The sequence below is a fragment of the Scardinius erythrophthalmus genome (assembly GCF_964197995.2).
Source record: "Scardinius erythrophthalmus genome assembly, chromosome: 14".
Lineage (NCBI taxonomy): Eukaryota > Metazoa > Chordata > Actinopteri > Cypriniformes > Leuciscidae > Scardinius > Scardinius erythrophthalmus.
The window spans coordinates 35987591-36009377 of record NC_138234.1 but is presented as its reverse complement, the minus strand read 5'-3'; the positions used below and the strand labels follow the sequence as shown (position 1 = coordinate 36009377).

General features: G+C 41.4%; 1 protein-coding gene across 2 annotated transcripts in view; it reads right to left on the bottom strand.

Moving 5' to 3' along the window:
• Window positions 1-21787, bottom strand: part of klc4 (kinesin light chain 4) — a 53781-nt gene that overhangs the window by 21435 nt on the left and 10559 nt on the right. For both annotated transcript variants that reach the window (XM_081384704.1, XM_081384705.1), the window contains exons 2-10: window positions 11814-12084; window positions 9915-10145; window positions 8633-8702; window positions 6151-6379; window positions 4807-4894; window positions 3976-4077; window positions 2802-2975; window positions 2452-2551; window positions 951-1000 (exon numbers count right to left, since the gene is read on the bottom strand). In XM_081384704.1, coding sequence (XP_081240830.1) covers window positions 951-1000; window positions 2452-2551; window positions 2802-2975; window positions 3976-4077; window positions 4807-4894; window positions 6151-6379; window positions 8633-8702; window positions 9915-10145; window positions 11814-12062 — 1293 coding nt within the window. In that variant the 5' untranslated portion in view covers window positions 12063-12084. The remainder of the gene's footprint in view (window positions 1-950; window positions 1001-2451; window positions 2552-2801; window positions 2976-3975; window positions 4078-4806; window positions 4895-6150; window positions 6380-8632; window positions 8703-9914; window positions 10146-11813; window positions 12085-21787) is intronic.

Here is a 21787-nt window from a genome sequence, read left to right as displayed (position 1 = left end):
TCTGCAGAGCTTCGCCTGGCCAGCTAGATCAAGTTGCTAGGCACTTCAGGGCTTCCTTGATAGCTGTTCTTCTTAGGCGTGGTTAGGCCTCCTCTCGCTTTGAGAGGCCTCCACCCTCAGAGTTTCTGTCTAACAATAGTTTGAGTGGTTAGGCTCTCTGTGAGCCTCCTTGGAAACTGGCCTGGGCAGAGAGCGTAGTTAGGCCACTTCCATTCGTCCTGTTGAGGCCTCCGTTCTCGAGAAGCTCCAATCTATGATGATATTCCCTTAAAGGATACCAAGCTCTTGGGCTTTCCTAGCTCGGACTCCTAGCTTCGTAGGGAATTGGCCGCTGACATGTACCTTGGGATGGGGACTCCTTTGAGTCTTTGACTTATGTCAACCATTAAGCACTCATCTCTCAGCATGCCGGCGTGGGTATTCAAGCTCCCCATAGCGCCCTCTAGGGGACGCAGCACGAGTTCCCATCCAAAAGGGAATGTCTAAGGTTATGCATATAACCATGGTTCTTTGAGAAGGGGAATGATACGCTGTGTCCCTTTGCCATGCTTCAGGTACTCCTGCACACGTCTCCCTCAGACAAGAAGTGGACGACGTATTTCACAGGTGCCCTTTTATTCTCACAGTCTCACCTGTAATTATGTCATCGGCTGCCGTCTGCTAATGTCAAGTTCATTGTTATGTTTAGACTCATGCTTCAGACACCGGTCAAGCCAGGGGAATTCCCCATAGCGCCCTCTAGATGACAGTGTCTCATTCCCCTTCTCAGGGAACCATAGTTACATGCAAGCAACAGAAGGTGACTATTTTGTGTGTGGTGACTTTCTATACCCACTATATCAGCCACCCACATGAGTATTGCACACACACACACACACACACACACACACACACACACACACACACACACACACACACACACACACACACACACACACACACAAACCTACTTTGCTTTCTTCTCGTTCCTCAGCGTGCATCCAGATGGGTTTATTTTCAGCTGTAGACACAGAGAAACAGTGTTCTGCTACTGTAGTCGGCTATTACCAAACATACCACGGCAAAATCAGAAACAGTTTCTGCCAAATAATATAGTTACTAATTGTATTGTTACTACTGTAAAATCATCACAGATTTTGCAAAACTTGCCTGGGTATTGCTGTGCTATGATATTCTGATCTCTAGATACGACTCATTTAATTTTAGATATAGGTTACAAATGTAAGAGTTTCATACTTGTTCAGATCACTACCCGTATAGGATCTAACAATAATTGCAGTAACTAATTTCTTAAAGTTCTGTCATGCACATGAACATGTACTAAAAATGTCAAGTTCACAAAAATAAATTAAGCATGAACCCAGCTAACAATATTATGTTGTAAGAACGTTTTCCTAGCGTTCCCATTAAGGTATAAAACATTTATTACTGAAGATTCCCTGAATGTTCTCAACATAAATGTTTTAAAGATGTTTTTTTTTAAGGGAACCCTGTTAAGGGAACATTTAATTTGATCATTCTTCAAACATTATGTGAACATTACTTCTGAATGTTTGCTGAATGTTCTGAACATAGTACAAAGTAGTAACATTTAAAAAAAAACCCGTTTGATATCATTTAAATAACGTTTTGTGCTGACGTTAGCTAAAGTCCTGAAAACGTTCCCTGTTAGCTGGGAACATGTGAAACAGAAGATATAGAGAAATCAAGAAAATAATCAAGTTGATTTATTGGAATGAAGTGCAAAATCAACATAAAAATGATTAACAAAATCAAACAGACAAATCGGCCTGTTCTGAAAAAAGAATCAATCTTTCACATTAAAAAAAGAAAAAACAACATAAAATAATAATGACAATAAATGATGATATTTTGAAAAGAAAAGAAAGTGATAGATTAATAACTGTTTTATACAGAAAACTCAAAAACGTAAAACTTCCAAGAAGCAAACGAGAGGGAAATCACACATACAAACCATCTGTTGAGTTGTTCGTACACTAAAATCTTCGCACTTCTGCTTTCACATTTATTTTTTAAACATTCACATTGAGTATTTTGCTTGGCACAGGCAAGCAGTTCACTAATATAGCGTTTATATTTGAAAGACATTTCATCTTCACAGAAAAAAATATATAAATAAATGGCAAGACCAATATTCATAACATTTCCTCCCCCAAACCCCGAAGTCTCCAGTAAGAAGTGTGAATTAATCCTATATGTTCATGCTGCTAAAAAGATGTTTTATTGGTTGTGCTTGCTGCCGGATTTCTGTGAAATCCACGGCTGTAAACCACAGGTCAGATGTGCAGAAGGGTCACGATATGCTGAGGTCATCAATTTCTATCATTCAGCAATGACAATAGTTCAGGTTTATAATGTCGCCGTAGTAAGAAAGCATGCAGTATGTCAGCTAATGAATAATGAAGTGCCATGATCAAGCAATCATCGTACCATCTACAGATCCGAACTCTTTCTCATGGGCGCGCGTCAGGATCTCTTTGTAGAGAATCTCAGCTTCCTTGTACTTGCCCTGTTTCAGATAGCATGAAGCCTGCAGGGGAAATATAAAACTGTTCAACAACTATGGCATGCACTTAAATTAAAATGTAAGATGTAGGATGTTTGAAGGATCTTACAGAGCCCAAACTTTTAAACAGTAGTGTATAGGTATATCATATAAATAGTGTAATGTGTGTCTTTTTCTCTCTTTTTTAATGTTTTACATTGCAAATAGATCTCTGAACAATGAATGAGGCTGTTTTATTGGGTTTGGATTCAAGATGAGTGCTGATTATATTCACCAGGTTGTTTTTGGTCTTGGCAACATTCGGGTCATCAGGTCCGAGTCTTTTCTCGTAGATATCGAGAGCCCTGCAGTAATAATACTCCACCTCCTCATACTTCCCCTGATTCTGACAGAGCAGGGCCAGGTTATTCAGCTGCTTGGCCACGTCCGGGTGGTCCCGTCCCAACACCTGAGCAACGAAAGAGAGTGAAATAATTAAAGCCCCAATATACATACTTCAAGCGAAACCAAAGATCGAACTGTTGTTATTTCGAAACAAAATCATGACAAAATGAAGTTTGCTTGGAGTTTGTTTCAGGAGTTGGAAACAGCTTGACTTTCTGGAAAAGTGCGCTCTGGCTGGTAAACACCTTCAAACTCCCATTGGTCAGGGGTGATGATGTAATAGGTGGGTGTGGTTCTGAGGCCCCGCCTTCTTTGAGGTTAAAAATCTTCTCCGGTTAATTTCTTCTGTTTAGTCAGTCAGGTCAGACGCGTGTAAAAACATGAACACACTGGAGAGCTTCTTTATAGTAGAAAATGAAGTTGTACCTCTTATTGAAAGAGATTAACACTGTTCTGCTTTAAAGCAATCTATTGTATAAAGTGCTATATAAATAAACGTGACGTGACTGGACTTGAGTGCCGACATATCCACATCGCTATGATCAGATGCTTTCTGAACTGTTTTCTCACTGCTGTCAGTTTTGTAGTGTTTACTCAATGTTAGTGATGCTCGATATATCGGCCACCCTATCGGTATCGGCTGATGTATGCTCAGTTTTAATGTTATCTTTATCGGCACAATAAGAAAATGGCCGATATATTAAATCTGATAAATAATGTAATATTTCCTTTAGCTGAGACACTTCAGATGCGTATTGGTATAAACATCAATATAATTGTGTGCTTGAGACTTTTGTTTTTGTAATCAGGCTCTCAAAAATGATCAAAAAATTTGGATTTAGATTTATCGGTCAATATATCAGTTATCGGATTTCAAATATAAAGATTTATCTGTTATCGGTATCGGACTAAATGTTCATATCGGTGCATCCCTACTCGCCGTGAGGATATTGGGGCCTTTACAATATGACTAACAAGTCAGAGTTTATTTAAATATCATCTTAATCAATTGAGAAAAGAGGCTTTTGTACCCCAGTGAACAGAGTAAGCATTTGTGCTAGTACCTTCTCTCTGATCTCCAAGGCTCTCTTGCACAGCGGTTCTGCTTCCTTGTATTTTCCTCTCTTTCCATACAAGACCGCCAGGTTGTTGAGGGTGGCCGCCACCTGGATCAGACACAGAATACACACACTGATTACCCAGCTGGCAAAAAATACTCTGAGAACGATTTGCTAACATTCCCATTGAGTTATGAAAATGTTATTTCTGAATGTTCTCTGGATGCTCTAAACGTCCAGTGTTTTTTATTAAATGTTTTTTTATTCTTGGTCATGAGAACATTTAGGGAACATTTTATTTTATTTTGCAAACATTATGGGAACAATACTTTTGAATGTTCTCTGAACATTCTGAAACAAGAAGTTTAAAACATTTCTAAACATTTGGAAAATGTTCTGAGAAAACAATTTTCTGAAAAAATAAATATAATGTTTTTGTGTTTTCTTGAGAACATTATTTAAGACCAGATAACCACAAGCACTACTATATATACATCCCTGTAATTTGAGTAATTGTTTGGGGTAATGCATTACAAAGTAATCCAAGTTATGTAATCAGATTACTTTTTCAAGTAACTAGTAACACATTACTTTCCAATTTACAACAAAATACCTGAGTTACTTTTTCAAATAAGTAATGGAAGTTACTTTGTTTTCTCATTTATTGACTGACAGCTCTCCTGTCCTCATGTTGAGAGGACTCGTGAGTAAGTGCAGAGGCGTTGTGTGTGAACATGATGCTTATTATAGTTCTAGACTAAATGTGATCATGCATTTACTCATCTCACTTGCACAAAAACAGATTCAGTATTCAGATTCATGTTTTGAGTTACTTACAGCTGGGTGGTCATTGCCCAGGGTCTTTTCTCTGATTGACAGGGCATCATTAAGGAGATGGGCCGCTTCCTTGTATTTATTCTGGTCCCTGAGTGAAAAGAAAGACAATAAAGGCTTATTTCTGTGGGCAAACTTCTTTTGACTAAATATATTTCCACATGAAGTAATAGAGAATTCATTTTGCAGTTACAAATAATGGGGAACTGGAATACAAATATGCAAATATGAATGTGCAAATATGTGCTGCGCCCTTTCCTCAATAACAAAATCATAACTGCTTTAAAACAAGCAGCTTTACATTAATAAACATGAAAAACAGTGACAGTGTAAAGAGTAAAATTGATATAAAAAACCCCCCCACCTAATTACTTCTTGTGGCCTGCGTATTCACAACGAGTACAAATAGCGATGTATGGATATTGACTTGGGACTATATTTGGGGGAAGCACAGGCGGAGCACTGCTACTTGGGCGCAGATCAGGCCACAAGAAGTAATTAGGTGTTTTTTTTTTACTCAGGACATGCTAGCTGGCAACAAAGGATTCCATTCATTATGCTAAGCTAAGCTAGCGCCAACCCTGTCAAACTAAAACAATGCATGCACTGAGACAAAAATGCATTAGCCCACCTATCTAAATGTAGGAAAGAAAGTGAATAAGCCCTATTTCAAAAAACGGTGGAGTGTTCCTTTAAAGAAATCGCTTTTTAAGGACTACTTCCCATAACAACGAACCTCGTTTCATAGATTGTCAAAACAGAATATGCTAATCAATGACTAGAAGATAACTACACATAAGCTACATAAATTAACCATTCAGAAATGTTGTCTACATGTTGCACTTCTTCTTGAGTCTCTCCATCTTTGTCTGAATCCAGTTTGAACATAAAAGACTAAAAGTTTTTGAAATGTTCAGTGCATGTGTGTGTGAGGTAAAATGACACAAGCTCTTGAAGCTCCGCCCACTGTGCCGGGAGCAGCAGCTCATTTGCATTTAAAGGAACAGACACAAAAACGGTGCGTTTTTGCTCACCCTCAAAAAGTGACAATTTTAACATGCTATATAAAAATATCTGTGGGGCATTTTGAGCTAAAACTTCATATACACACTCTGGGGACATCAGAGACTTATTTTACATCTTGTGAAAAGGGCATTATACCACCCCTTTAAATATAGCAGTGTTGGCTTTTGTGTCCTGTATGATGCTTGAAAGTGTCCATTTACTGTCATTTTTCAAACCGTCTCCTGTTGTGTTTTGTGTAACTAAGAACATACAGGTTTGGAATGACACGAGTGTGAGTAAACAATGACTGAGATCTGCTTCAACATGAGCAAACACACACACCTGTAGACCAGAGCCAGGATGTTGAGCATGGTGGCTACATCGGGATGGTCGTGTCCAGAGGTTTTCTCCAGGTCCTCCAGAGCCTGTTTGCAGAGAGGCACGGCCACCTCGTACCGGCCCTGGGCTGCGTACTGGATCACCAGGTTATGGAGGGTCCTGAGGCGGGCGGGGATCTCGTACCCCCCCTGCTGCGCGGCAGCCACCGCCGCGCTGTTGTGCTGGTGGGAGACTGAAGGGGGCGACAGAGAGACACAATGGCTGAGTTTACATACAGAGGTGGGAATTTAACTTATGCACAAAATTTGAATAGCGCATAAAACACTTGCGAATAAAGCGTTGTTTCTATCTCATGTGTTTAAGAGAACAAAAACGTCACTTCTTGGGAAATTAGCGCAAAATATCAGTAATAAAAATTGTTGCAGCAATCGGGGAAGAATCTGTAGGCTTTTTTTTTCGTACATCGTAAATTTATTGCGTTTCAAAGCACCAAACCAACATTTGAGATGCTGCGATGTGATTGGTCCACTGGTTACTCCAGTGATCCAATCACAGCCTCTGCTGAGGCGAAGTCACCTGAGGTTTCTGTTGCGCATCGAGGGATTTATTCAGTAAATGTGTTTTCATCGTAGTTTGTTTGCATGTCTTCTTATCGGATAAAAAAAAATATACACCAATTATCCATCAATTAAGCACATACGTCTTTTTATGTGCATTTTATGAATGTGCATGTTGGCATTTTTATTAAGTGCTTTTTTTTAAATGTGATATCCCAAAATGTGCATAAAATATGTGGATGGAAACATAGCTATTGTTAATATAGTAAAAATGGATTGTATGGTTTCTCCAGCCCTGTTCAAAATGCCATTCTTGCAGGGTTTCCGCGGGGTCTTAAAAAGTCTTAAAAAGTCTAAAATTCTGAACTTTAAATTTAAGGCCTTAAAAAGTCTTAAAAACGGACAGATTTTCATCCTAGGTCTTAAATTTCATTTAGTTAGGTCTTAAAAAGTGTTTACCCTCGTTCATTTCCACAAACGCTGGCCGCAGAAATTAGAAATTATAAAGTAGCAAAAAAGTTTCGAGTTACAAAGCGGAGCTCTAGCAGGGGTCTCCAACATGTCGCTCGCGTGCTACCAGTCGCTCGTGGCTTCATATGAGCTAGCTCGCCAGAGGCCGTTCACATATCGCGTCTTTTGCGCGCTCAAGTTTGTTCAAATGTAGGCGGGCGGCAAGCGCGCTCATAATTGAAGTGACGCGCTAATTTTTTTACCAGGCGCAACGAGATGAAAAAAAAAATCTAAACTTTTCAGAATGCCACAAACGCACCACAGGTCATGTGACAGGAACCAACCAATCACCCCTTTCCATAACAACATTAAAAGCTCAGTCAACATGAAGGATGGGGGTGCACCCAAACACTACTAATAAATATAAGCTAATGTATAAATGTCAGTAATTTATCTTTTTTGACTCATTCTTTTTATAAAAAAAAGATTTAAAGGCTGAAATATGAGGTTTATCTTTGTATAAAACCTTTTTTGTCAAAACTTTATTTGAACTTATTTGAACTTGTACTTGTACATGTTAGTAGATAATGTAGATAATGGTATTTTAATGTTTACGTAAACAAAAAGTGCATATTGATGCTAATCAATTTGTTATTTACTGTTTTTCGACATAAAACTTGTTGAATTGACTTCATTCTGTAGTATTAGTACTTTTTGAACAGGATTCTGTGATAACCATGATAATTTTGGTCATTTTAATCATCTCGTCATTTCCTCTCTAGTTATGATCAACTATGATCAACTAAAATCAACAATAATTGTGTTTTTACAGTATAATATGCAAAAGTACAATTTTCTATTAAAAAAAATCTACCTCTCCCTCTCTCTCACACACACATCAGATAATCCTAGATAGATAGAAAGATAGATAGATAGATACTCTAATGATCCCGAGGTAACTATCTATCTAACTTGGATAATGCGTCGTGTAGGTCTTAAATTTCAATCTTTATGGTCTTAAAATGTCTTAAAAAGGTCTTAAATTTGACTTAATGAAACCTGCAGAAACCCTGTCTTGTGGTTCACTTCAGAGTCCACACTTTGGTAACATAACGCTGCATTGACTGTTGGGTAGTAGAGCGTAATGGAGTCTGGCCACAAGAGACTGACAGGCATTGATACCTGTTGAGCATTCATGTCACAATAAAGATAACTATAATAACTGTTGTTGTTTTTGGCGTACTAATGCAACGTCATTTCCATAGAAAGCAAAGCAGATATTCCGTAAAACGAAAGAGCGCCACTGGACACACAATTCAGATCAGTGAGGACAGTCAACAATTTAGATCAGATTCCAATCGGATTTGGATTGACAGTGAACATAGCCAAAGTAAACCCTGTGACCAATAATATCTATCAAAACATATTCATAAAACACATGACAAGGACTGTGTCATGTCATTTGTGTACTTCCTTACCCTGGTAATCTTCATCATTGGGAAACAAATCGTCCAGGGCATCTTTGGGAGTCTCACTATTTTTCTCTTCCTAAAACCAAACCAAAAAAAAAAAAAAAAAAAACAGTTTGAAACCAAATTTGGCATAATTATCATTTATAATCTGTCTGTGCTGTCTTATAATGAAAATGTTATTGTGAATTTCTATAGTCAATTGCATCTCTGTCCATGCATGACTGTCTTTATAGTCTCTAAATGTTAATGGCTCCATCAATTCAGAAAGTAACAGCATGAAACATTGTTTCATGAAATATAAATGACAAGCTGGAGGGAACTGTCATTTGAACAGATAATGTCTTCAGATCCTCCCACAGCAGAAAGAGAAAAATGAAGAACATTAGTCTGGAGTAAAGGAGAGGTTTGTTTGCCTGTTTGCCAGGGAGGGAATACAGTTTATTCATTCATCACACAGTAACGATGAGGCACGTCTCCTTCGTAACATCTTTATCTAGCAGAACAGAGTCATTGATCTGCGAGGCAAATAAATCAATGCTGGCTGCACATCCAGGAAGAAGGACATGGCTCGTCTCCCAAGAAGAGTCAGGTTACAGCAGCAGAGGAGATAAGACAGAAAAGCTCCTCTGTTTTAAACTTGTAAGTCCACTTAGAATGTAAGTTTCTTGCACCGAAAATGTTGTCATTTAGTTTTTAATTTGGTAAATGACATAGAAATGTACAGTGCTATGCATAAGTTTAGACACCCATGCTAAAGTTGACTAAAAAGAGGAATAAAAAATCATCTTTTGGAAACTGAACTTAATGCCTTAATTAAAAAAATAGGAAAAATCCAACCTTTAAGGACACCAATTTTCTTTGTGAATGAATAATGAATAATCATAAATAAATAAATGTTCTTCCTTAAAATACAGGGTGCATAAGTTTGGACACCCCTATGTTAAATTCCCATAGAGGCAGGCAGATTTTTATTTTTAAAGGCCAGTTACTTCATGGATCCAGGATACTATGCATCCTGATAAAGTTCCCTTGGCCTTTGGAATTAAAATAGCCCCACATCATCACAGAGCCTTCACCATACCTAGAGATTGGCATGGGGTACTTTCCATAAGATCATCTCTCAATGCAAATCAAACTAGCTATTAGGCTAACTGAAATAAAACCATGCTAATCTCTAGGTATCGTGAAGGCTATGTGATGATGTGGGGCTATTTCAATTCCAGAGGCCAAGGGAACTTTATCAGGATGCATAGTTTTATCAGGATGAACTTTATCAGGATGCACTTACCTCTGGCGAGGTGCCATCGTCATATTTCTTGAGCTGGTTCATGAACTCCAGATGTTTCTTCTCCTCCTCCAGCTGTGCGACGCTCTGTTCACTCTTCTGCAGTTTCTGCTGAGTGTTCGCCAGCTCGTCCCTCAGCCACTGGTTCTCCTGACAGAGCCGTCGCACCTGAGCGCGCAATTTCTGTTTCTCCGACTCCACGGCATTCAGATGGCTGGACAGGGCCATCATCACCTGAACACATCATCATGACTCTTACTATAACTATATTACCTTTAAAAGCACACTGTCTTTTCATGCCGAGCAAATCTTAAGAAAAACATATTATATAATTGGCTCAATCCCAATTCTATTTTATACCCCTTCCCCTACCCCTAACCCTTCGCCTACCCCTAACCCTTGCCCCTTGAAACAGAGTGTCAAGGCGTAGGGGTGAAAATATTCCCCTAAGAAATGGGACACCACTACTACACCGTTACATGTCATTATACATTGTCGCTTATACGACGCGCCAATGTTTATCACAAACTTCCAAGATGCCGTCGTCAGCTGTAGTCTTGCGTGAGTTACAGCTATTTTTTTGCATTTTTCTTCTGAAGTTTGCAGAAAACAACAGAGATGACGATATCTTCGACGCCTAATGCTGCGTTCACACCAAACGCGAATAGAGCGTCTGGCGCGAGTGATTTCAATGTTAAGACGCGTTTACGCGCGTCTGGAGGTCTTGCGGCGCCAATGAGGCGTTCCACTTCGCTTCAAACTTTCGCTTTTTACACGCGTCATATTGTTAACGAACTTTAACGATTTTTTTGCAACCGTTTCTTTGAAGAACATGACCGTAAACACTAGATTGAATGTGACATAAAGAAAATGATTATTGGCAGTCATGTTGCCTCTGTAGCCGGTGTATGCAGGTACATTTCTCATACCCCTTCGTTTGAAGTGCGGTCCCGAAAAATCTTCGTTTCAAGGGCTATCAGGCCCTTCCTCTTACCCCTACCCCTCCAACCAAAAGAGAATCGAGACAGCCCTACCCCTTCACGGGAACGCGCAAAATGGAGGGGTAGGGCCAAGGGGTGAATTGGGATTGAGCCTTAATCCTTAGTGAGCTGCCTATCAACATTATAAGCATTATACTGTCTGCACACTCCTGATGTGAAGCGTGTTTCAAACAGTAAACAGCTAAATTATGCCTAATAATAATTTTGGCCAAAATCACATGTACTTTTCACAAACCAATAAGGCAATCCCAGAATGAAATGCGACAAGTAAAACAAATTGTCAAAGATAAAGGGAAATTTTCAGTACGGTATTTTCCATAATAATACGGAACTGACCAATTATTTGTGTAGTGCATTTGCCACACGTCATTAGTTTCAGTTTCACTTTAAATTAATTTGTTTAAGCTTGGATTATAATAAATGTTGTTTAGAATGAATGCCACTATACTTTATTTTATGCTGAATATTTTATTTACCGCTATTTTACATTTATCTGGAAAGCCAGAGGGAGACACCATTTGAACGCATAGTATGTCCAGCCACACTATTTTTGTTTGCTGCGCCTGCGTTGTTAGTTGATTACCCACACCTGATTATCATCGGCTCTGCTTGTTTGCGACCCTGCGCTAATTAGCGCTCTTTTTGTTAGATTGTGTTGGTCATTATGTAAAGGATCTGGCTGCGTCTGTTGTTTTCTTTAATTTGCGAATTATCAATAGATCAGCCGCAGAACTTTGGCGCATTTATGGGAATGCTGTCTCGTGCTAATTTGCCCTGTTTAGTAAGTCTGGCCCCTAAGCTGTTAGTCAGTAACACATGCTAATAACAGAGCTTCTGCAAACTCAGTGGTATTCACATTACCCATTCGCCCCGAGGACCCCATAATGGAGTCGTCCCTCACCTGTGCTTCACCCAGGCCCAGCTCAATCATCTCCACTGACTTGCGCAGAAGGTTGGACTTTTCGTGAACCGAACTGGCCTCCTCATCTTTCTTTAGGCACTGGATGGTCTCCAGCAGACTGTGCAGGATGGAGTTGTGCTCGCTCTTGAGAGCTTCCAGACCCTGAATCACCAGTTTAGTGCTGGAGATGATCTCCTCCTGCGTCAGCTTCTCAAGTCGCTCCTCATGGGGGTAAACCATGGTGGACATGCTCTGATAGAGGTCAGGAGGCCTTGAAGGAAGAGGGGTATAGATGAGGTCAGGGTTTGAGGATGGCATGAGGATTATTTACTGTGCACATTAAATTGCAACATATTGACAAAATCTTATAGAAATGCAGCACATATGTGACAATCAGTATTAATTAATTAAAGAAAAACATACAATTCAAAAATTGCAAGGACTTTTAATCATGGCTATTATTGTTAACTAAAACTAAAACCATAAACATTTTCGATACATGAAATAGCCTAAACATTAACTGAAATAAAATAGAATATTTAAAATAAAAAAAAATCATTGTTCAGCTACTGTAGGTAACATTTCTTATTTTTATTTAGGTTCACTTAAAATAAATAAATTAACTAAAACTTATAAATAAGAATACAACAAAAATACTAAAACTTTAACTAAAATTAAAGTGAAAACAAAAACATAAAAATAAAATCTAATTTAAAATATTAACCAAGACTATAATAGTATATCACTGATGCTAAAATAACACTGCTTTCCATCAGCCAGAACTACTATATTTCTGGTACTTCTGCTGTAATGGCAAAGGTCCTCATTTTCTTTACAGAAACTAGCAGTGGTAGTATATTAAAATAATTTAAAATAATTACAAAAATCATCATTTTCAATTGAAGATTCAATAGCTGAATTTTCTCGTTTAATTACAAATGAATTTCCATGAGTCTTCTAGTCATTTGTGATTTACAGTTTTTTTTTTTTTAAATATATTTATTTTTTACTGACAAATAACAATTTCTGGAGCTTGACATAACTGGAAAAAGTTTTATTTATTATAAAAATGATCTAAACATTAAATGAAACAGACAATAGGCAATCGGCATCACAACATTATAATGTGCATTATGAAAATAAATATACAATTTTAGATGTACTAAAGATGACATAAAAATGATGCATCATTACGCATTTGTGTATGAATCTTTAACAGCAAGTAAAATAAATGTACAAAGGAAACAATTAAAGTGCACCATAATGGTTTTTTGGATATTACCTTTCACGTAGTGTGTAATATAGCTGTTTCTGAATGTAAAAGATCTGCAAAGTTTCAAAGATCAAAGTACAGATAAACAGAGTTGTCTCCTGAAAGAAAGAAGCGATTCTGAACTGTCTGAAATGAGTTGTCAGTAATTCCAGTTTTACTTCCTACACGAAACAAATGGTCCTCACCCACCCTCAAACACTGCAAGAGTTTGTTTCGTGTTGTCGACGTGTTTGTTTTCTGAGTAGCAAATTCAAAGCAAATCCACTTTGATGCACTGCCTGCCAAAGACTGAAGACTCGCTGGAATTTACTGGAATTGACTCTGAAAAATGTACGCCACCTTTACTGTCCATATCACTGAGTATCAAGTGCTGAGGAAGATCCAGAATTGAAATTTAGATATGGTAAGGAGCATTTGGTTTCTGACACATGCTGTAAGCGGCTGACCAATCACAACACACTAGGCCATCGGACCAATCACAACAGTCTGACCAATCAGAGCAGAGTAGACCAATCACAACAGACTGGGTCATCTGACCAATCAGAGCAGAGTAGACCAATCACAACAGACTGGGCCATCTGACCAATCAGAGCAGAGTAGACCAATCACAACAGTCTGACCAATCAGAATAGAGTAGACCAATCACAACAGACTGGGTCATCTGACCAATCAGAATAGAGAAGACCAATCACAACCGACTCGGTCATCTGACCAATCGGAATAGAGTAGACCAATCACAACCGACTGGGTCATCTGACCAATCAGAGCAGAGTAGACCAATCACAACACACTGAACCATCGGACCAATCAGAGCAGAGTAGACCAATCACAGCATACTGGACCATCGGACCAATCAGAGCAGAGTAGACCAATCACAACAGACTGGGCCATCTGACCAATCAGAGTAGAGTAGACCAATCACAACAGACTGGATCACCTGACCAATCAGAGCAGAGCAGACCAATCACAACAGACTGAGCCATCTGACCAATCAGAACAGAGAAGACCAATCACAACAGACTGGACCATCGGACCAATCAGAGCAGAGTAGACCAATCACAACAGACTGAGCCATCTGACCAATCAGAGCAGAGAAGACCAATCACAACAGACTGAGCCATCTGACCAATCAGAACAGAGTAGACCAATCACAACCGACTGGGTCATCTGACCAATCAAAGCAGAGTAGACCAATCACAACTCACTGAACCATCGGACCAATCAGAGCAGAGTAGACCAATCACAGCATACTGGACCATCGGACCAATCAGAGCAGAGTAGATCAATCACAACAGACTGGACCATCGGACCAATCAGAGCAGAGTAGACCAATCACAACAGACTGGACAATCTGACCAATCAGAGCAGAGTAGACCAATCACAAAAGACTGGGCCATCTGACCAATCAGATCAGAGTAGACCAATCACAACAGACTGACCAATCAGAATAGAGTAGACCAATCACAACAGACTGGGTCATCTGACCAATCAGAATAGAGAAGACCAATCACAACAGACTGGACCATCGGACCAATCAGAGCAGAGTAGACCAATCACAACAGACTGAGCCATCTGACCAATCAGAGCAGAGAAGACCAATCACAACAGACTGGGCCATCTGACCAATCAGAGCAGAGTAGACCAATCACAACAGACTGAGCCATCTGACCAATCAGAGCAGAGTAGACCAATCACAACAGACTGGGTCATCTGACCAATCAGAGCAGAGTAGACCAATCACAACAGACTGGGCCATCTGACCAATCAGAGCAGAGTAGACCAATCACAACAGCCTGACCAATCAGAATAGAGTAGACCAATCACAACAGACTGGGTCATCTGACCAATCAGAATAGAGAAGACCAATCACAACCGACTCGGTCATCTGACCAATCGGAATAGAGTAGACCAATCACAACCGACTGGGTCATCTGACCAATCAGAGCAGAGTAGACCAATCACAACACACTGAACCATCGGACCAATCAGAGCAGAGTAGACCAATCACAGCATACTGGACCATCGGACCAATCAGAGCAGAGTAGACCAATCACAACAGACTGGGCCATCTGACCAATCAGAGCAGAGTAGACCAATCACAACAGACTGGATCACCTGACCAATCAGAGCAGAGCAGACCAATCACAACAGACTGAGCCATCTGACCAATCAGAACAGAGAAGACCAATCACAACAGACTGGACCATCGGACCAATCAGAGCAGAGTAGACCAATCACAACAGACTGAGCCATCTGACCAATCAGAGCAGAGAAGACCAATCACAACAGACTGAGCCATCTGACCAATCAGAACAGAGTAGACCAATCACAACCGACTGGGTCATCTGACCAATCAAAGCAGAGTAGACCAATCACAACACACTGAACCATCGGACCAATCAGAGCAGAGTAGACCAATCACAGCATACTGGACCATCGGACCAATCAGAGCAGAGTAGATCAATCACAACAGACTGGACCATCGGACCAATCAGAGCAGAGTAGACCAATCAGAAAAGACTGGGCCATCTGACCAATCAGAGCAGAGTAGACCAATCACAACAGACTGACCAATCAGAATAGAGTAGACCAATCACAACAGACTGGGTCATCTGACCAATCAGAATAGAGAAGACCAATCACAACAGACTGGACCATCGGACCAATCAGAGCAGAGTAGACCAATCACAACAGACTGAGCCATCTGACCAATCAGAGCAGAGAAGACCAATCACAACAGACTGGGCCATCTGACCAATCAGAGCAGAGTAGACCAATCACAACAGACTGAGCCATCTGACCAATCAGAGAAGAGTAGACCAATCACAACAGACTGGGCCATCTGACCAATCAGAGCAGAGTAGACCAATCACAACACACTGGGCCATCTGACCAATCAGAGCAGAGTAGACCAATCACAACAGACTGAGCCATCTGACCAATCAGAGCAGAGAAGACCAATCACAACAGACTAGGTCATCTGACCAATCAGAGCAGAGAAGACCAATCACAACAGACTCGCTCATCTGACCAATCAGAGCAGAGTAGACCAATCACAACAGACTGAGCCATCTGACCAATCAGAGCAGAGTAGACCAATCACAACAGACTGGGCCGTCTGACCAATCAGAGCAGAGTAGACCAATCACAACAGACTAAGCCATCTGACCAATCAGAGCAGAGTAGACCAATCACAACAGACTGGGTCATCTGACCAATCAGAGCAGAGAAGACCAATCACAACAGACTGGGTCATCTGACCAATCGGAGCAGAGAAGACCAATCACAACAGACTGGGTCATCTGACCAATCAGAGCAGAGTAGACCAATCACAACAGACTGGGTCATCTGACCAATCAGAGCAGAGAAGACCAATCACAACAGACTCGGTCATCTGACCAATCAGAGCAGAGAAGACCAATCACAACAGACTGGGTCATCTGACCAATCAGAGCAGAGTAGACCAATCACAACAGACTGAGCCATCTGACCAATCAGAGAAGAGTAGACCAATCACAACAGACTGGGCCATCTGACCAATCAGAGCAGAGTAGACCAATCACAACACACTGGGCCATCCGACCAATCAGAGCAGAGTAGACCAATCACAAGAGACTGAGCCATCTGACCAATCAGAGCAGAGAAGACCAATCACAACAGACTGGGTCATCTGACCAATCAGAGCAGAGAAGACCAATCACAACAGACTCGGTCATCTGACCAATCAGAGCAGAGTAGACCAATCACAACAGACTGGGTCATCTGACCAATCAGAGCAGAGTAGACCAATCACAAAAGACTGGACAATCTGACCAATCAGAGCAGAGAAGACCAATCACAACAGACTGGGTCATCTGACCAATCAGAGCAGAGAAGACCAATCACAACAGACTGGGTCATCTGACCAATCAGAGCAGAGTAGACCAATCACAACAGACTGAGCCATCTGACCAATCAGAGAAGAGTAGACCAATCACAACAGACTGGGCCATCTGACCAATCAGAGCAGAGTAGACCAATCACAACACACTGGGCCATCTGACCAATCAGAGCAGAGTAGACCAATCACAACAGACTGAGCCATTTGACCAATCAGAGCAGAGAAGACCAATCACAACAGACTGGGTCATCTGACCAATCAGAGCAGAGAAGACCAATCACAACAGACTCGGTCATCTGACCAATCAGAGCAGAGTAGACCAATCACAACAGACTGCGTCATCTGACCAATCAGAGCAGAGTAGACCAATCACAAAAGACTGGACAATCTGTCCAATCAGAGCAGAGTAGACCAATCACAACAGACTGGACCATCGGACCAATCAGAGCAGAGTAGACCAATCAGAAAAGACTGGGCCATCTGACCAATCAGAGCAGAGTAGACCAATCACAACAGACTGACCAATCAGAATAGAGTAGACCAATCACAACAGACTGGGTCATCTGACCAATCAGAATAGAGAAGACCAATCACAACAGACTGGACCATCGGACCAATCAGAGCAGAGTAGACCAATCAGAAAAGACTGGGCCATCTGACCAATCAGAGCAGAGTAGACCAATCACAACAGACTGACCAATCAGAATAGAGTAGACCAATCACAACAGACTGGGTCATCTGACCAATCAGAATAGAGAAGACCAATCACAACAGACTGGACCATCGGACCAATCAGAGCAGAGTAGACCAATCACAACAGACTGAGCCATCTGACCAATCAGAGCAGAGAAGACCAATCACAACAGACTGGGCCATCTGACCAATCAGAGCAGAGTAGACCAATCACAACAGACTGAGCCATCTGACCAATCAGAGAAGAGTAGACCAATCACAACAGACTGGGCCATCTGACCAATCAGAGCAGAGTAGACCAATCACAACACACTGGGCCATCTGACCAATCAGAGCAGAGTAGACCAATCACAACAGACTGAGCCATCTGACCAATCAGAGCAGAGAAGACCAATCACAACAGACTAGGTCATCTGACCAATCAGAGCAGAGAAGACCAATCACAACAGACTCGCTCATCTGACCAATCAGAGCAGAGTAGACCAATCACAACAGACTGAGCCATCTGACCAATCAGAGCAGAGTAGACCAATCACAACAGACTGGGCCGTCTGACGAATCAGAGCAGAGTAGACCAATCACAACAGACTAAGCCATCTGACCAATCAGAGCAGAGTAGACCAATCACAACAGACTGGGTCATCTGACCAATCAGAGCAGAGAAGACCAATCACAACAGACTGGGTCATCTGACCAATCGGAGCAGAGAAGACCAATCACAACAGACTGGGTCATCTGACCAATCAGAGCAGAGTAGACCAATCACAACAGACTGGGTCATCTGACCAATCAGAGCAGAGAAGACCAATCACAACAGACTCGGTCATCTGACCAATCAGAGCAGAGAAGACCAATCACAACAGACTGGGTCATCTGACCAATCAGAGCAGAGTAGACCAATCACAACAGACTGAGCCATCTGACCAATCAGAGAAGAGTAGACCAATCACAACAGACTGGGCCATCTGACCAATCAGAGCAGAGTAGACCAATCACAACACACTGGGCCATCCGACCAATCAGAGCAGAGTAGACCAATCACAAGAGACTGAGCCATCTGACCAATCAGAGCAGAGAAGACCAATCACAACAGACTGGGTCATCTGACCAATCAGAGCAGAGAAGACCAATCACAACAGACTCGGTCATCTGACCAATCAGAGCAGAGTAGACCAATCACAACAGACTGGGTCATCTGACCAATCAGAGCAGAGTAGACCAATCACAAAAGACTGGACAATCTGACCAATCAGAGCAGAGAAGACCAATCACAACAGACTGGGTCATCTGACCAATCAGAGCAGAGAAGACCAATCACAACAGACTGGGTCATCTGACCAATCAGAGCAGAGTAGACCAATCACAGCAGACTGAGCCATCTGACCAATCAGAGAAGAGTAGACCAATCACAACAGACTGGGCCATCTGACCAATCAGAGCAGAGTAGACCAATCACAACACACTGGGCCATCTGACCAATCAGAGCAGAGTAGACCAATCACAACAGACTGAGCCATTTGACCAATCAAAGCAGAGAAGACCAATCACAACAGACTGGGTCATCTGACCAATCAGAGCAGAGAAGACCAATCACAACAGACTCGGTCATCTGACCAATCAGAGCAGAGTAGACCAATCACAACAGACTGGGTCATCTGACCAATCAGAGCAGAGTAGACCAATCACAAAAGACTGGACAATCTGTCCAATCAGAGCAGAGTAGACCAATCACAACAGACTGGGTCATCTGACCAATCACAAAAGACTGGACAATCTGTCCAATCAGAGCAGAGTAGACCAATCACAACACACTGGACAATCTGACCAATCACAACAGACTGGACAATCTGACCAATCAGAGCAGAGTAGACCAATCACAACACACTGGACAATCTGACCAATCACAACAGACTGGATCATCTGACCAATCAGAGCAGAGTAGACCAATCACAGCAGACTGGGCCATCTGACCAATCAGAGCAGAGTAGACTAATCACAACAGACTGGGTCATCTGACCAATCAGAGCAGAGTAAACCAATCACAACAGACTGGGCCATCTGACCAATCAGAGCAGAGTAGACCAATCACAACAGACTGGGCCATCTGACCAATCAGAGCAGAGTAGACCAATCACAACAGACTGGGCCATCTGACCAATCAGAGCAGAATAGACCAATCACAACAGACTGGGTCATCTGACCAATCACAACAGACTGGACAATCTGACCAATCAGAGCAGAGCAGAGTAGACCAATCACAGCAGACTGGGCCATCTGACCAATCAGAGCAGAATAGACCAATCACAACAGACTGGGTCATCTGACCAATCACAACAGACTGGACAATCTGACCAATCAGAGCAGAGTAGGCCAATCACAACAGAGTGTATCATCTGACCAATCAGAGCAGAGTAGACCAATCACAACACACTGGACAATCTGACCAATCAGAACAGAGAAGGAGGAGGGGTTTAGAATGACACTACAGTTTCAGACACTATGAGAAAAGAGGTGATGCTGCAATCTATATTATGAGAACATTGTTTTTGACTTTGAATGCATTTAAACATATCGTAGGAGACTCAAAAACAAATTAGGAACCTTTAAAATAGCATGATGGGGCACTGTAAATTATTAATCACATTTACATGTATGCCATGATTCAACCAAATCTGTGCCATGTTGGTCCCTTTATCTTGTATCCAACAGTCCAACCAATTAAGCACTCATTTTTCAGTTCTTCTGAAACCACCAAATCAGAGCTGCACCTGCTGAAACCAGCCAATACTTCCTGTCAAACAATTATTTGAAGCTTCACTCCAAAATAGTAGTTATAAGCTTCAAAATCTGCTGGTTGTGATGCATTTACACTTCGCCCTGAATCCCCGTCAACATCAGTCTCATGCTGTGATACCCACTCATTCAGCCTCCACAGGTCACGTGATCCCGCTGAATCAATAATGCCTCGCATCCAACACTGACCCGTCACAAGAGGGATAACAGTCCATTCCGTCTCACAATAAGAATAGCAATGAATGCATGTGTTATAATGCATCAAAAGGCTTTAACAAAACAGTTTAATGAAATTAAACACTCTATACAAAGAATTATATTCATGTCATTGGTAAATGTGGCTATACCTTTCTTGTACACCTTAATTTCCACAATGAAACTCATTGACTTGGAAGTGAACCCTTGCTCTAATAGTCCTCTTTTAATAATTAACCAGAAAGGAATAACTAAGGCCAGCCACAGCTGTTAGAAGAACAGAATTCCCTCATTGAGGCTTTCTATGTAAACTACAGCACACAACATGTCTCTACCCTGGAAATCCAGAGTTGCTCAGCGAGTTACTCTGGCATTGAGTAATGATGCTCATTAACTATGCCCTATTAACTATGTAGCCGAGCTGCACCAATCACATCGGTGTATCTGATGTAGGCGGGCCAGAGGCGAGCTAAACAGATGACGACAGCGCAATCACGACAGTGATTGGTCGTAGTGTTATCCAATTGCGTGCAGTGAGATTTTCAAATGCATGCTTGGTGCCGCCCCTTAGGTTGGGCGATTTTCATTACTTGATGCCAGACCCTTAATCTTTCAGATTTGGGTCTGGATTTCCAGGCTAACATGTTTCTGCATGAGTTTGCTGTTTTGGGAAAGTCTGGTAGCGTGTGGTCTTGTGTAGCCAGACCTTCAGACTGATGGCACATGGTTTGGACGCCGACGATCTGACTAATATGTCAATCACAAATCGTTTTCTTCAGCATCATGTTTAGGAGTGTGAAATAATAGAGCGTCGTGTAGGGCTAAAACTCTTTAAAGCGCCTATGTTGTAACTTGTGAACTTCACATTCTTTTGAAAACCCAGAGTTTAGTTGATCGTGTAAAGCAGTCATTGTCACAGTTGTAAACACGACAGCTTTCTTCTTCCATGAGGGGGTTTGGCATCACGATGGCTTTGTTTCCAGGCGGACCATTAAAGAACGCAACACACACGTCTCCCAGAAATCCTGTAGAATTCAACCAATCAGATGAAGACTTCGAAACTCCTGGAAGTGTTTTAAACTTTGTGTGCCTTATGCATCAGACGTTCAGCCAACGGTCGTCTGATGTCTGCTACAGCGA